General features: G+C 42.2%; 1 protein-coding gene across 1 annotated transcript in view; it reads left to right on the plus strand.

Moving 5' to 3' along the window:
- kynu (kynureninase) overlaps positions 1-18,313 on the plus strand; it is a 148,746-nt gene that overhangs the window by 18,170 nt on the left and 112,263 nt on the right. The window contains 1 exon segment of the mRNA XM_080199275.1: positions 5,730-5,909. Coding sequence (XP_080055401.1) covers positions 5,730-5,909 — 180 coding nt within the window.

Below are 18,313 nucleotides of genomic sequence, written 5' to 3' on the forward strand. Positions count from 1 at the left end.
AACGCCCTTGATTTAGCCAACCTGGACAATAAACTGAGGATTCTGACCATAGAGGTTAAACAGACACTAAATTCCATTAATGAGGACAATCAGCAAGATGCTGAAGGGGAATTGACTGGGAACTCAGCCAACAGCCACATGATCGCTGTATTAGCCAAGACAATCAATCAAATTATTAGGGAAAGTTGGAGGATGACAACTGACAACAGAACCGGACTTTATGTAGTGCACACGGACAGTGGATGATAAAACAGCTAAGGGAAAACCTAGAGCAGATACACAGTGGACAGGTTCTGTCTTGGATTAGTGACGAACAGATGGAACACCTATTTACGGGTAAGAAACACCCAAAGTTATCCGGCTGCCAGATGCGACAGTTGACCAGTTCAATGATGACTGCAAAGATACTCCAGGGAAAGCCCTGGGAATGATATTAGGACTCCCCATAATCACTGATGACTGGGTTGGACTGAGGGTCTTTGAAGTAGAAAATATAGGGACTATCCATGAGGATATCTGGATAGGAAGGATGGCACTTTACCGTACACAGTGGAGAAAGAAAGGAGACTCATAGGCATTACTCTGAATGGATATCAGCAAACTGACAAAATAATCGCATGCCCGTACCCAGTTTACTGAGCCTATGTGGCTTTAAACTAACATTAGCCTAAGTTGCTCAGTAGAAGCGCATAGCCTAGACTCAGACATAACTCGGGTGACTTACAAAGGAGTAGGGAAATATTGTCTCACCACCTCCCTGAAACTATATCAGTATGAACATAATAAGAAATAGGAGCAGGAGTAGGCCATCTAGCTCTTTGAGCCTGCCCCGCCATTCAATAACATCATGGCTGATCTGAAGTGGACCAGTTCCACTTTCCTGCTTTCTCCCCGTAACCCTTAATTCCTCTGTCTATCAGAAACTTATCTACCCATGACTTAAATATATTTAGCGAGGTAGACTCCACCACTTCAACGGGCAGAGAATTCCAGAGATTCACCACTCTTTGAGTGAAGAAATTCCTCCTCAACTCTGATCTAAACTGCTCCCCCCCCTTTATCTTGAGGCTGTGTCCTCTAGTCCTGCTATCCTTTCTAAGCGGGAAGAATCTCTCTACCTCTACCCGATCCATCCCTTTCATTATCTTATACGTCTCTATAAGATCCCCCTTCATCCTTCTAAACTCCAACGAGTACAGACCCAGTTTATTTAGTCTCTCTTCATAGGCCAACCCCCTCATCTCTGGTATCAGCCTAGTGAATCTCCTCTGCACTCTCTCCAAGGCCAATATATCCTTCCGCAAGTGCAGCGACCAAAACTGCACACAGTACTCCAGCTGCGGCCTCACCAGTGCCCTGTACAGTTGCAGCAAGACCTCCCTGCTTTTATATTCTATCCCCCTCGCTATAAAGGCCAGCATCCCAATCGCCTTCTTGATCACCTGCTGCACCTGCAGACTGGGTTTTTGCGACTCGTGCACAAGGACCCCCAGGTCCCTCTGCACCGTAGCATGCTGCAGCTTTTCGCCTTTTATGGCTCGACACATTGCGACATTAGTAACACTACATTCCGCATCAAACCAGACATACCAGCCAGGGTGGGTCTCGTTCAACTAATAGACATTCACAAGAGGAAGGGGGAAGATTTAAATGCCACTGACGAGCTCTGACAGACCCTAGGGGAGGACCATGAGAAACATGACACAAGCCTAAAATCCCTACTGGAAGATTTGAAGCAGAATCGGATAAAATTGGCTACAGCCCACAGAACCTTTGCCAAAATAATACAGCAGACTCAAGAGGTGAAAAGGAAAATCAAAGAAATCAAGGCTGTCTCATTGTGGAATGATTTTTGGAACTGGGGCTCAAACATCCAAATCCATCCACTCATTCACATAATATCACACCTGGCAGTATTACTGATTTTGTTCACCCTGGTGTATCTCATCATCCTCATAGTCCAATTCAGCCAATGGAGAAAGAGGGTCATCCTGAGGGTTCGCCTTCAACTCACTGTCCCCTCTAATTTAATAGAGCTATGTTTATAGGAAAGCTGCCAGTTTGTGATTTACACTAAAGTACAGTTGGAAATCCTAATATCGAGATATACCCCAGATTCATGAATACTTTATCGTAATATTTGTTTGAATGTTTGTTTGTAATTGGCTTATGGCAACAATGGTGTTTTAAAATATGTGGTTGTTTATATCTGTAGAATGTTGCTGTCATAGCTTCTGGAATGTAAATATGTTGTAGGGATGTGTTATTATTTGCATGCCAATGCCTGGGCCTTACCTGACTGCTGAATGACTGAGGAATCCCTGACAGATATTGGTTCTGATTCTGTGTTCCAGCATGCTTTGTGTTCAGGATCAATAGGAGGGACTGTGGCCAAATGGGCCACCTAAGATAGGGGTTTGCAAGAGCCCACTGGGATAATTGGACAAGCGCTGAAACTGACAGGCTATAGCCTCAAAAGAAACTGGTCAGAGAGAAACAGGCTACAACATCGCTCGACAGTCACCAGGCAAGACTGTTCCCTTCCTGTTGGCGAACACTTCAGTGGTCACAGGCATTCAGCCTCCGACCTTCGGGTAAGCATTCTCCAAGGCGGCCTTCGCGACACACGACAGCGCAGAGCCGCTGAACAGAGACTGATAGCCAAGTTCCGCACTGACTGTCGAGCGATGTTCATTCATCCGTTGTCGTGGCGTCTGCATGGTCTCCCCAATGTACCATGCTTCGGGACATCCTTTCTTGCAACGCATTCTAATCAGTAATCTCTAAACTGTCTGTGCTTTATATGCTCTGTCTGAGGCCAGAACTCTCCATTCACCTGACGAAGGGGCTAACCCGAAAGCTTGCGAGTATATTATCAAATAAATAGGTTGGACTAAAACCTGGTGTTATCAGACTTTTTACTGTGTTGGGTACACACCCAGAGATCGGATGGCATCACCTGATTGGACTCAATTGATCAGGGTGATCAGTATCACCCTGGGTGATCAATATTCTTGCACTAACGAGAAGTCTATTCACAATTCTTTGTCCACGGCAGGTGCAGCAACAATATTAACATGGATGCTTTAGTATTGGAGAGTTGTGAATGTTACTGAACATTGAGCAATTTTTAATGAGTATCCGCGCTCCCGACTTTATGATGGAGGGAAAATCATTGATGAAGCAGCAGAAGATGGTTAGGCCACGGGCTCAAGAAACTCCTTCTGCAATGGGGCTGAGATGATTGACCTCCAAAAACCAAAACCAATAACCTAAACCTGGGCTGGATGGGGTACCTGGATGAACACTCAGATCCTGTGTGGACCACTTGGCGTTGGTATTCACAGACATCTTCAACCTTTCTTTACACCAATCTGAAGTCCCCATCTGCTTCAAGAAGACAACTTTCATCCTGAAAAAAAAAGTGTGCCTTAATGACTATTGTCTGTTGTCTCAGACATCCATCATTAAGGTTAGTCATGGCACGAATAAACTCCAGCCTCCCAGATTGACTGGATCCACTACAGTTCACCTATAGTCTCAATAGTCCACAACAGACGCTATCTCCCTGGCCCTACAGTTGACTCTGGAACACTGAGATAACAAAGGCACCTATGTCAGACTCCTATTTATTAAATGCAGCTCAACCTTCAACACCATTATTCCGACAAAACGCCTCTCCAAACTCCATCGCCTGGGCCTCAGCTCCTCGCAGCAATTGGATCCTGAACTTCCTAACCCGCAGACCGCAATCAGTAAGGATAGGCAACAACACCTCTTCCAAGATCATCCTTAACACCGGTGCCCCACAAGGTTGTGTTTTCAGCCTCCGACTACACTCCATCGGCATGTATGACTATGTGGCCAAACTCGATTTTCAAGTTTGCTGATGACACCACCATAGTGGGTCGGATCTTAAACAATGGTGAGACACTGTACAGGAAAGAAATAGAGAATCCAGTGAACTTGTGCGAAGAAAATAATCTCCCCTCAATGTCAACAAAACAAAGAAAATAGTCATTGATTTCAGGAAGCGTAGAGGAGGACATGCCCCCGTCTACATCAATGGGTCGAGAACTTCAAGTTTTTAGGTGTCCAGGTACCAAGCAACCTGCCCTGGTCCCTCCATGCTGACTCTATAGTTAAGAAAGCCCACCAATGCCTCTACTTTTTCAGGAGACTGAAGAAATTCAGCATGTCTGCTGCAACTCTCACTAACTTTTACAGATGCACCATAGAAAGCATTCTTTCTGGTTGTAATGAAGGTTGGTATGGCTCCTGCTCTGTCCAAGACCGCAATAAATTATAGAGGGTTATGAACAAAGCTCGTGGAGGCATGAAGGTTGTGAACGAAGCTCAATCCATCATTCAACCCAGCCTCCTGCCCATTGACACTGTCTACACTTCCCGCTGCTCGGAAAAGCAGCCAGCATAATCCAGGACATGCTTTCTTCCACCTTCTTCTAGCAGGAACAAGATGCAAAAGCCTGAGGTCAAGTACCAAATTAAACAAGAACAGCTTCTTTCATGCAAGCATCAGACTTTTGACAGGACCCGCTTCGCATTAAGTTGATCTTTTTGTAAACCCTAGCAATGGTATTAACACTACATTCTGCACTATCTTGTTTCCTTCTCTATATAGGGCATGCTTTGTCTGTATAGCCTGCAAGAAACAAAGCTTTTCACTGAATTCTAATACATGTGACAATAATAAATCAAATTAAATCATTTTCCCTGGTGTAGGATGGAACCTGAACCAATGGAAAGTTCCCCCTATTTCTATTGACTCCAATGCTGCGAGGTCTCCTTGATTCCACGCTCGGTCAAATGCTGTCTGGATGTTGAGAGCAGTTACTCTCACCCAACCTCGTCAACTCATCTCTTTTATCCTTGTTTGGACTAAGGCTGTAATAATGGACAGAATTTACCTAGTGTGTTTCTCGGTAGCAGGTAAGCATAAATCTGGGGGTGGGGTCTTCTGATTCTGTCGTTATCAATGGGATTTCCCGTTGAGTGCACCACACGTCGCCGGAAAATCCGCGGTGGGAGTGTGTCATCACTGGAACCAGAATATTTGCTGGTATGAACAGCCAGACAGTTCCGGCCAATGTCTTGAACTGAGAGACCTTGGCGGAACTGAAGCTGGGCATTGGTGAACAGGTTATTACTGCGTATGTAACAGAATCATGTAAATTCTAGAAGTTATTTTAAAATATTATCCTTAACTCTTTATATTTGAATGCAAGGTTAAAACTAAAATGTTGATAAGGATTAAGCCACTGATCTCCTTACCTGTACACGATTACAGTTAAACTGAAATACACAACGTAGTTTTACCAAGCAGGAATTTTAATTCATAGCATTGTTTAAAGAAGTTCCAAAACCGGTTGCACATTCTCATTTTGATCAGGATGTGTCAGGTTTTGGCTGTGGGTTTCTCAGCATTGTCAAGCAGGAGCACAATGGGGATGTCTTGCTAGAGGACACAGTGAAGGGGGATCATTGTGCTTTGCCGTTTTCCTGTGTCTTCCTTTAACCCCTGCCTACCTGTTCCCCACCAAGACCTCCTACCCCACCTTTTCTCACATCAATGAGGCAACCACTTGTGGACAATTTGATCCAGGCATTTTCATATTTTGTCTCCTGGCAGCTGCTTCCAGTAACAAAGAATATTTCATTTTCAGTTGCAACTTTGTGTCAGTAACTAATTGATTCTTCACTTTTTTTAGACTCAGCAGCCATGGATCACCAGATTGCCAATTCCCCAGGGCAGATTTTGGAACATACTGCCTCCATTTTAGGGTGTAGCATTACTGATGAGAAGCTTGCAATTTATTTGGATGGAGAAGATGAACTGAGACATTTTCGAGACGAATTCTACATACCCAAAATGAAAGACCTCCCTTCCAGTAAGTTTGTGAATGTGAATAATAATTTGCATTGCACCATAGTACTGATCCTTCAATTCAAATCAGAGAATGTAAAACTTTTAAAGTGTTAAGCATTAGGTAATGATTTCAAATAAAGCATTATTGCATTATAAAATATTATGGTTCCTTGGGTTAATACCATCCTTTTTCCCTTTCCAGCACTTTCCTTACAGAAGGGTGCTTTAATTAGTTTTAGTATGTTCATTTAAAGGCATGTTGGCATTAAGAAAAGCTTTGTAGATAGTTTTCAATCTAACTATTCTATGAGGGAATTGATTTTAACTCATAAATTTAGTTTTAATTACCCCATTAAGATGATCCTCACATAATTTCTGGAGAAAATTAACACTCAAATATCATCACATGTTTGATCAGGTGTCAAGCACGGAATCTAGTGCAATCACTCAAGAAATGTATATTTTATTGAGAAATGTTTTAAAATGTGAAGGTATTGCAAAGAGTGTATTTTACTTTAGCTCCATAGTAATGTTTCCTTTAAAATTAAATACTGGTACAACAGATCAGCAGTAGGTAGAAGTGCACACTCGGTTTCCAAACCAGCATGAGCTTCCATATACTTGTCTACTTATTTAGCCCAGTGCATTGCTTCTTCAGAAAAAAAAAGTCTCTTGTTTGCATCACACAATGTACACAAGTCTCTATGTAATGCTATAAATGCAACAATACTGGGAAAAGCAATTGAGAATATGGGTGCACAGGCATGATATTGTGCATTGAACAGAGAATATATATCTGAATCTGTAAAGCTTATTGTACAAGCTGGGAACTTTGCCTATCGAGCATTAATATTCTCAATTACGTGGACAGGCTGGTCAATACTTGCACCTTGGTTGTAATCTTTATTTTCTCACAATATACGTTGAAAATGACATTTGAAACTTTTTTATTGGATTAACAAACTCCTTTATCAGACTATTGTGTGTTTTGTGCTGAAATAACTTTATCTTAATTTATTGGTCTCACAAGTAGGCTTACATTAACACTGCAGTGAAGTTACTGTGAAAATCCCCTAGTCTTCACACTCAGACACCTATTTGGGTACACTGAGGGAGAATTTAGCATGGCCATTGCACCTAACCAGCACGTCTTTCGGATTGTGGGAGGAAACCGGAGCAAACACAAGCAGACACGGGGAGAACGTGCGAACTCCAGATAGATAGTGACCCAAGCCGGGAATCAAATCCAGGTCCCTGGTGTTGTGAGGCAGCAATGCTAACCACTGTGCTGCTATGCTATCCAAAATTCAAGTGCACTTGGAAACTTAAGAGTTTTGATGACTCATGAAAATGTTGACATCAATACATTGGAGAATAGGGTAGAGGGGAGTATAGGTGAAGTGATAGCCTAGTGGTGTTGTTGCTAGTCTATTAATCCAGAAACTCAGCTAATGTTCAGATTCTAATTTGCATTGGCAGATGGTGGAATTAAGAATCTACTGATGATAATGAAACCATTGTTGATTGGTGGAAAAACCCATCTGGTTCACAAATTATTCTGGAAGGAACTCTGCCTCCCATACCTGGGCTGGCCTACCTGTGAATCCAGAACCACAGCAATATGGTTGACTCTTAACTGCCCTCAGAAAAGCAACTAAGGATGGGCAATCAATGCTGGCCAACCAGCGATACAGTAAGAAGTCTCACAACATCAGGTTAAAGTCCAACAGATTTATTTGGTAGCAAAAGCCACTAGCTTTCGGAGCGCTGCTCCTTCATCAGCTTATCTCATGAAGGAGCAGTGCTCTGAAAGTTAATGGCTTATGTGACCAAATGAACCTGTTGTTCTTTAACCTGGTGTTGTGAGACTTTTTACTGTGTTTAACCCAATCCAAAGCTGGCACCTTCACATCATGACAGCCAGCAATGCCCATGACCCACAAATGAATTAAAATAAGGATGAAAGGTGGAGATTTGAGAGTGATTTGTATTTTGTTTCAGAATATTGTCTTCAGATATTATCATCTCTTATTAAGATTTTTTTTACATTATTGGGGACTAATTGTCTTTCCTTTGGCTATTTTTTATCTCTTTTCTGAATTTTTTTACAGGGTATCACTGATGTTTGACATACTCCATTTGCCAATTGATTATCAAGCATTAAAATTCACAATCATATGGGCAAATGAGTCAATATTGCACCTTGCTTAATTTTCTCATAATACACCCTGGAATGACATCTCAAACCTTTTTATCAGATTAACCCACTCCTCTTTCAGACTGTTGAGTTGCTTGCTTTATGCTGAAAGACAAGTATGTTATCAGAGAATACAAACTAACCCTAAATTAACAAGTGCACAATCATATCAAAAGGGTAGACTTTTTGATTTATCTTCAAACATTTATAATTCTGAAGAAAATAGTCAGCTTTATGTTGTGGTGTGGATGGAGGTATTCCAAAAAACATTTTTTGCCCACTTGTTCTGGTTCAGACATGAGAATTACAAGAAATAATAAGAATAATTAAATTTCTGGATAAATTATCCAACTGTGTTGGGTTCATTCAAAACGCTCAATATGAATCTAACAAGGAACCAACAAGGAAACAGGCCATTTTGGGCTGGGGATTGTGCAATGAGAAAGTTAATCTAATTGTGAGAGAATCCTTGGGGATGAGTTAACATAATCTGGTAGAATTCTTTCAAAAAGGTGGATGTAGTTGATTCTGAGACCAGGGTCCTGAATCTCAGTAGACGTAACTATGATGATATGAGCATGAATTGGTCACGTTGGACTGGGAAACATTACTGAAAAGAAAGACAGTGAAGAGGCAATGGCAGGCATTCAAAGAACAAATCGCTGAACTCCAGAAGATTTTTTTTTCCCTGTTTGGCGCAAGAATGGTAAGCAACTTTTTGCCAAACCATGGCTTAGAAGGGAAATTAAAGACAGTATCAGATTCAAGGAAGAAGCATACAAATAGGCCTGAGGATTGGAAGCAGTTTAAAATTCAGCAAAGGAGGACCAAGCTATTGATTAAGAAGAAAAAAATAGAGTATGAAAGTAAGCGAGCGGGAAACATAAAAACTGACTATAAAAGTTTCTATAGATACATAAAGAGAAAACGATTGACAAGACCAAGTGTAGGCCCCTTACAGTCAGAAATGGGAGAATTCAGAATGGGAAATAAAGAAATGACTGAGGAATTAAAATTGTACTTTACTTCAGCCTACACAAAGGAAGACATGAATAATGTACCAAAAGTGTTGAGAAAAACATCTTTTAGTGAGGAGCTGAAGGAATCAGCATTAATATAGAAATAGTTTTGGGAAAATTGATGATTGATTAATCTCCAGGTCCTGATAATCTTTATCCCAGCGTACTTAAGGAAGTGGCCCAAGAAATAGTGGAAATGGTAAGGATGTGGTCCTGGAATGCATTAGTGGTTATTTTCCAAAATTCTTCAGACTCTGAATAGTTCCTACAGATTGGGGGGAAGCTAATGTAAGTCTGCTATTCAAAAAGGGACATAGAGAGAAAACAGGGAACTATAGACCAATGAATCTAATGCAGTACTAGGGAAGTTGAGACAATGGTATAATCAGACAAAGTCAGCACGGATTTACAAAAGAGAAATCATGCTTGACAAATCCATTGGCCTTTTTTGAGGATGTAGCTAGTAGAGTTGACTGAGGAAACCAGTGGATGTGCTTTATTTAGACTTTCAGAAGCTTTCAACAAGGTGTCACGTAACATAACAAGTAACACTACTTTGTAAAGTTAAAGCACATGGGATGGGGGTAATGTCTTGAGATGGGTAGGAAGCTAGTTAGCAGATACGAAGCAAAGAGTTGGCATAAATGGGTCTCTTTCTGATTGGCAGTTAGCAATAAGTGGAGTTCCACAGGGATCTATGTTAGGACCCCAACTGTTCACATTATGTATTAATAATTTGGAAGAGGGAACTGAATGTATTATCTTCAAAGTTGCAGATGATACAATGTTGGGTGGGATGGTGATCCATAAGGAGGATGCAGGGATGCTTCAGCGTGATTCAGACAGGCTGAGAGTGTGGGCATCTGCATGGCAGATGCAGTATAATATGGATAAATGTGAGGTTATCCACTTTGATTTGATTTATTATTGTCACATGTATTAACGTACAGTGAAAAGTATTGTTTCTTGTGCACTATACAATCAAAACACACCATTCATAGAGAAGGAAACGAGAATGTGCAGAATGTAGTGTTACAGCCATAGCTAGGGTGTAGAGAAAGATCAACCTTATTCCAAATAGGTCCATTCAAAAGTCTGACAGCAGTAGGGAAGAAGCTGTTCTTGAGTCGGTTGGTACATGACCTCAGACTTTTGTAGCTATTTCCTGACAGAAGAAGGCGGACGAGAAAATGTCCAGAGTGCGTGGGATTCTTAATTATGCTGGCTGCTTTGCCGAGGCAGCGGGAAGTGTAGACAGAGTTAATGGATAGAAGGCTGGTTTGCATGATGGGTTGGGCTACATTCACAATCTTTTGTAGTCTTGGGCAGAGCAGGAGCCATACCAAGCTGTGATACAACCAGAAAGAATGCTTTTTATGGTGCATCTGTAAACGTTGGTGTGAGTCATAGCTGAAATGCCAAATTTCCTTAGTCTTCTGAGAAAGTAGAGGCGACAATGGGCTTTCTTAACTATAGTGTTGGTATGGAGGGACCAGGACAGGCTGTTGGTGATCTGGGCAACTAAAAGCTTGAAGCTCTCAACCATTTCTACTTTTGTCCCCGTTGATATGGACAGAGGCATGTTCTCCACTGTGCTTCCTGAACTTGATGACAATCTCCTTCATTTTGTTGACATTGAGGGAGAGATTATTGTTGCTGTACCAGTTCACCAGATTCTCTGTCTCATTTCTGTACTCTGTCACGTCGTTGTTTGAGATCCAATGACCCACTACAGTGGTGTTGGTAGCAATATAGGAAGACAGATTGTTACTTGGAAGGGTGTAAATTGAGAGAGGTAGATACTCAGCAAGACTTTGATGTGTTCGTGCATCAATCGCTGAATGTAAGCATGCAGTACAGAAGGCAATAAAGAAGGCAAATGGTACATTGGACTTCATAGTGAGAGACTTGCATACAGGAATAGGGATGTTTTACTGCAATTGTATAGGGCATTGGTGAGGCCACATCTGGAGCATTGTGTGCAGTTTTGGTATCCTTGCCTGAGGAAGGATTTCCTGTTCTGGCTTCCATTTTGTTCTGGATGTGATTTGATTCGATTTATTATTGTCACATGTATTCGTTTACAGTGAAAAGTATTGTTTATTGTTTATCGCTACACAGACAAATCATATACATAGAGAAGGACAGGAGAGGATGCAGAATGTAGTACTACAGTCATAGCTATGGTGTACAGAAAGATCAACTTAATGTAAGGTAGGTCCATTCAAAACTGATGGCAGTAGAGAAGAAGCTGTTTTTGAGTCAGTTGGTATGTGATCTCAGGCTTTTGTATCTTTTTCTCGATAGAAGTAGATGGAACAGAGATCCGGGATGGATGGGACTCTTGAAATTGCTGACTGTTTTTCCGAGGCAAAGAGAAGTATAAACAGAATTAATGGATGGGGGGGTGGTTTGCGTGGTGGACTGTGCTTTGTTCACGATCCTTTGTAGTGAAGCTACACTCAGGCAGTAGATTGATGGATGGAGAGCATCTGTAGCTTGATGTAATGGTGCATCAGACTTTATGGAAACCGCTTAGTCCAGTTTAACCTCCAGTATTTACAGCTTAGCCATTATTAACAAGAAACTTTCCTATTCTACACTGATTTTAAGGTAAACGTGAGGACCAACTGAAATTAGGCAGAAGCGTTGTTACCTGTATGTGAAAATGATGGTTCCCATTGTGCCAATAGGATCCTGGTAACTTTTAACAGGTTCTGAACAGGATGATTGCCATGGCCACCTCGCTCTCTGAAGACTGAAAAAGCAATGTTAATTTTTCCTTTGTGGTATCAGGAGGAACTGTGCCAAGCTCCCCCATTATATTTCAGAGATGTGCGGGGGAAGTTTTTTACACAGATGGTGGTGGGGGCTGGAATGCTACACCAAACAAGATGGTTGAGGCATTCACGTTAGTGACATTTAAGACTTATCTGGATAGATACATGAACAGGCGGGGGATAGAGGGATATGGGCAGTTGGTCTAGATAGGAAATGTGATTGGCGCAGGCTTGTGGGCCGGAGGGCCTGTTCCTGTGCTGTACTGTTCCTTGTTTGTTCTTTATTCCCACCCAAAAAATCTGGCTGAAATTCTTTCCCCACCACATTTCTTTCAAACCAGCAGGCAAGCTCTGGGCAAATGGGATTTAACCAACTGACCATCGGCCAGCTGTCCTTTTCTGCTCAATTTGGGTGAACAGTTGGTTGGTGGGCATGTGAATGAGGCTGGGGGAGGCTACATGATAAACATGTAACATTTTATATAACATATCATTAGAAATAAGAACAAGCGTAGCTGCAAAAGCCCAGGCCTCCATACCTCTATATTGGGCATATTTTACACTTGGCCCAATCCCGATCAACACTTGCTCCAATTTGAAATCCTCCTCCACCCAATGTACTTAAGTAGTCCCTTCCTTTATAATGCACACAGGTCATTAAAATAAAGTGAATGGTACAGAAAATGATGCAAAAGCCATAAAAACAGAATAGCTAGTATACTATTGCCTGCCATAAATCAGGAAAACCTCCTAGTGTGGATTCCTTAGTGGCTCTGTCAGTAAATTCACTATGTAATGTGGTATGCGTTAAGATGTCATGCTGGATTTCTGCTGTGGGCTGTCAACTGATCTCCATTGGGGGTACCAAAGCGATAATAAAGTTGACTTCAGCATTTCTAGGCAGGCAGTGAACACTGGGGAGTGGATAAAGTCTGTTTGCTAACCAACAACCACTGCTGGAGAGTTGTGTACAAGGATGTCAGGTGAGGGTAGGGTATGGCTCAATTGTTGCACTCTTGAGATTCAATAGAATTAGTATCTAAACTGATTAATGAGAACAATCACTTGGCTGAGGTTAAGATTGGCTTGTGATATGGTTTTGTGTTTTTTAGTTTGTTGGTGTTCCTAATAATTGAGCAGCGAATAATAAACTAGATTTATACTGGTTGAAAATAACTTTACATCTAGCAACCTGAGCTTTGGTTGCAACCTCTCATCCTGAAAACAGATTTAAATCCCCTGTTCATTTCCTACCTTTCGCACTTCATAAGTGCCAGGGGAACATCACAAAGTCCTCATACTCAATCTAATGAATTATTGCAGCTTTCAGCCCATGGAACAGTGCCCCAGAATTGGCTTCTACCTTCAGGGGAATAGCTTTGAGAATATGGGATGAATTTTAAGATTGCAGTGTGTAGGTGGAGAATGGTGAAGTGGTCTGATATCATACCTCTGGTCTCACTTTTGAACCCAATTAATGTTGGTGGGTGTGATGTGTAAAATTACCTGTAGAGCTACCGTGATTAACCTACTCACAGTTAATTGTGTTAACTCCACCACTGAAGATTATTCTGTTACTTTTTTGCGAAATATTGTTTAGACAGGTGATAGATTTCAGGAAAACGTGGTATACAGCTCGGGCATGGCTGAGAAAGAACTCAGTTTTTGACAGGTGCGGATTTGGATCTGGATCCTGGTTTTTTTTGAAGATTGGAATAGAGGACAATGTGACTTTTATTTTGGAAAATTGCAGATTGTTCCAGAATGTTGGGATTGTCTTCGTTGTTGAGATACAATTTGTGACAGTTGTCAGATTGCGAGCAGAGTTTTCAAAGCAGTTTGTTGGATGTGGCTTGGCCTGAAGCCTGCTCAGTGAGATAGAATCGCTTAATAAAAATATGTATTTTTTTTTCAACATTGTAGTTACAGAGCATGAACCAAGGAGGGAAAAGCCTCAAGGAGGAACTGCATAATTGTAATAATGTTAACATAGCCTAACAGAGGTATGTGCTCTACTGAGTGCCCTCGTCACTATTCATTTAACTAATGTTTATCTAATAATTCAAGGGTTGGGAGGATAAGACAGTCTGTTATAAGAATCCTGATTTCAGGCAAGTGAATGGCTGGTTTGTACCCCCTTGACCACATTGACCATTCAGTCATCTCACAGCAAACAGTGGAACAGACGTTGAGAAGCAATGGAATTTCAGCATGCTTGTCCTTTGGAGAAGAGGAAATGGTGGCCTCCAAAATACTTAGTGACTGCATTAAATATCAGCCAGCCACTTGGCAAACAATACTTAGTCAAGTTGATTTAAGGAGCATTTAGTTGACTCTGAAACACCATAGCAAACAAAACTATTGGCCAACCAATCTGATGGGCTGAAGGCCCTCTTTCTGTGCTGTAAAACTCTATGGCCAGAATTTTACTGCCCTGCCTACCATGGGAATGGGAACGGGCCAGGGACGGACAATGGGAATGTCTGTTGACCTCAGGCAGGGTTTTTCGGCTTGGGGTGAGCACAGCCAGAAAATCCCGCCCATAGATTCATTGGGCGGGATTTTACAGCCTCAATTCCCATGACAGATGGGATGGGTGAATCTCTAAGACTCTAAGACTTTCTTAAGTCTCTAAGATTCTCTGTAAAAACAGCAGAAAGTGATTGTTTGCATTATGATAACTTCAAACTTGACATTTTCCTTCCACAAAGCCCTCGAATGCCATGTAGGGGGTAATCCAGGTCACCGATGACAACCTGTCAGAGGAGGTCACTCCCACTTGAATGGAAGCCCACACTGGAAGGTGCAGAGCTGGGACCCATGCAGATACCCTTGGTAACACCTCTTATTCAGAGAAAGCGTGATGAGTTAAAGTTGGGCCGAAGGGCCTGTTTCCCGTGCCGGGTTGTTCTTTGAAAATTCGTTAGATGTGAGAACAAGTTCAGGCAGTTTCCTCTTGCTCCTCAGCAGAGTTTAGAATACCACAAACATCTTGGAGACTGCTACGTATCGAGGGACACTATCAGATCCATCTAGGTACTGGAGCATCTTCAGCATGCTGATGCCTTGTTTGGTGACATATCGGGTGTTCCCTTGACATTCATTGGATTGCTCCTAATCCTTATTCCGCAGGTTTCTTAGGGGTTATTAGCCATGTTTTCAGTAGGGTCCTGTGTTGCACAGAGTCACAGAATCACAGAATACTACAGTGCAGCAGAGGCCCTTCAGCCCATCGAGTCTGCACTGAAGCATGACATGCTCTGACCTGCCCTCCTAATCCCACTTGCCAGCACTTGGCCCATAGCCCTTAACGTTATGGTGTGCCAGGCAGCCATAAAGTACTCTGAGGTACTTTATGTGAGGCACCCCGCCAGCAGTCTCCCAGACAGCGCATTTCAGACCATCACAACCCACTAGGTAAAAAAGTGTTTCCTCAAATCCCCCCCAAACCTCCCACCTCTCACTTATAGTTTGTGTTATCTTGTAACTGACCCTTCAACGAAGGGGAACAGCTGCTCCCGATCCACCTTGTCCATGGTCCTCAAAATCTTGAACACCTCAATCAGGTCGCCCCTCTGTCTTCTCTGCTCCAATGAAAACAACCCAAGCCTAACCAACCTTTCTTCATAACTTAAGTGTTCCATCCCGGACAGCATCCTGGTAAATCTTTGCACACCCGCCGGTGTGTTCATGTCCTTCCTGTAATGTGGCAACCAGAACTGCACACAGTACTCCAGCTGCAGCCTCATCAAAGTTCTATACAACTCCATGATGAGCTCTCTGCTTTTGTAAGCTATACCCCCATTGATAAAGGCAAATGTGCCATCTGCCTTTTTCACCACCCTGTTAACCTGCCTTTCCACCTTCAGAGATCTATGGAAAAACAAGTTAAGGTCCCTTTGTTAGGACATAGAACATAGAAAAACTACAGCACAAACAGGCACTTTGGCCCACAAGTTGCGCCAATCATATCTCTACCTACTCTGCTTAGCTATAACCCTCAATCCTACTAAGTCCCATGTATTCATCCAGAAGTCTCTTAAAAGACCCTATCGAATCTGCCTCCACCACCACCGACACCAGCTGATTCCGCGTATCCACCACCCTCTGAGTGAAAAACTTATTCCTGACATCTCTGTACCTACTCTCCAGCACCCTGAACCTGTATCCTCTCGTGGCAGCCATTTCAGCCCTGGGAAAAAGCCTCTGAGAATCCATCCGATCAATACCTCTCAACATCTTAAACACCTCTATCAGACGTTCTTTGGAACTTCTCAGTGTCAGACCTTTCATAGTATGCTCCCTTGTCAAATTACTCCTTCCAACGTACATCACCTCTCACTTTTCAGGGTTAAATTCCATCTGCTTCTTATCCGCCCATTTGACTATCTCAGTTTAGTTTTTTTTTGGATGATATCTGATGGGCTGATGGATATGGAATTTGGGGGGGGGCAAGGGAGGATCTCCTGCTCTTTCTGTTCACAAGCAGTGTTGTAAAATACTGACCTTCTCCCTGAAACTGTCCTTATCTCTGAGCAGTCAGCTGATAAATCTGCTTTGAAGAGTGAGGAGAGAATGGACTGCCACAGCAATAAGACATCTGATCAGGACTCTTGCACAACTTGAGGAATGATCTTTTCATGATTACCACCTACTACACAGCAATTGAGTGGAGTCTTCATGGTCGCGATCGCCTCAGGGTGATCCATGGGCCTCTTAATGCATGCAGCTGACAATGCCCTAGATCAGTAGCAAGCCTGCCAGAGTTACAAATCCAAATGCCTTCTCATTCTGACTGTTATCATGCACTGTGAAGTTCATATTATTGCTGGCCCGAAGGACTAAACCGTCAGTCACTTTTCTTGTGTATTTCTGTGTTGTTGATCCTGCCGAGTCTCTGGCAGAGTCCTGGAATGATCCAGAGGCAAAAGAACTGAAGACGCTGATAACTTTGACAGCCACTGTTAAAGCATGCACTCGGTAGCAAATATGATTTCAGCTGGCTGCAAGTGTCTGCCATCACCTGACATGGCACCCTGAGCCTGTGTTGTTCCAACATGTCAAGGAAGCTTATCCTCTGCCTATGAACCATGTGTGCCAAGCTTACTCCTCTGTGAGCTGCATCTTTCTACTGACCCCTTCTCTCCTGTGGAGCTAGAGGTCTGTTAGCATCAGGCTGTTGCTGGTGCAAATCCAGCTTCTTCTGAATCTGCTGATGGTCACTCAGTCTTGGTCAGAGGCCTGCAGTAACATTCTAACCGGGCAACCATGCTGATACAATAGGTCATTCCTCTAGACCAGACCTCTGAACCTTCACATTGTATATGACACCTCCAAAGTTTGTTGAAGGCAACCTCCAAGATTTGTAAAGTCACATCTCAGCACAAGTAGGTGAAAAAGCAGTTGTGACGACTCAATGCTTGTTGACCTCTTTCCCCCCTCAATTGGAACTTTCTTCTCATGTTGTTTCACCGGCGGGTTTTGGGAAACCCATGAACCAAAGCAAAGTCGGGAAGCCCATGTTTATGTTGCTGCAACTGATTGAATCCAGAATTGAGATTGACAACTCACTTCTTGTGGGGAGATTGCTCCCAGGCAGCTGAGAACTGCAAAAGTCAACCAGTCAGAATTAACTTCCTGGTGCACTCTTAATTTTTCCTGGATTTCAAACCTAACCCTACCCAAACCCACCATCAGCCGTGTTACAATTTGCTTGGTATCTGTGTAGCTCACTTATAACGTGCTTCTTTTTCATTAATTGTTGGGCTCACTCATTCCCCTTAATGTCAGGGGAGGTAGGACATGATCTGGGTGGGGCTTTTGTCAGTCAGACTTGATGGGCCAAATGGCCTCTTTCTGCACAGTAGGGTTTTTATGATTTTCCATCTTTCGTGGAATAGTTACTTGGAGAAATCTTGGCTTTGGCTAACAGTGTTATACAAGTGGAATTGGATAAGTTGCTCCATCTAAACTTATTACTGCAATATCAGGCTGCCACTTATAAAATATATACTCCCAATGTTTACAAGGGTATACAGGTCATAGTTAATAAGCTTTGTGACTTCTTCTCAGGGCTTACTGCAGTCAAACAATTCACATCTATCTTTTTGCTGTACATTTGCAATTTCTAAGTGATTAAGTATAAGGGATAAATGTTCTTACTCTGAGAAGAAAGATGAAAGTATAACCCAATCAGTAGGATTTATAGCACTTTTTAAATGTAAGGGAGGTACAAGTAAAATGATTAAGACAGTACTTTCAGCGATATCAGAATAATTGATATGTACAGAAATATTGAAGTAAATGTCACATCACTGAATCTAAAAAAACCTTTTAATGATATTGATTTCACGGCAATATTGATTCAGCTGACATCATGATTTAGAATTGAAGAAAGTAATGGAAGAATGAATGTGGCAGTGATATTAAC

Source organism: Carcharhinus amblyrhynchos, chromosome 11 (genome assembly GCF_965287045.1).
Source record: "Carcharhinus amblyrhynchos chromosome 11, sCarAmb.v2.hapA, whole genome shotgun sequence".
Lineage (NCBI taxonomy): Eukaryota > Metazoa > Chordata > Chondrichthyes > Carcharhiniformes > Carcharhinidae > Carcharhinus > Carcharhinus amblyrhynchos.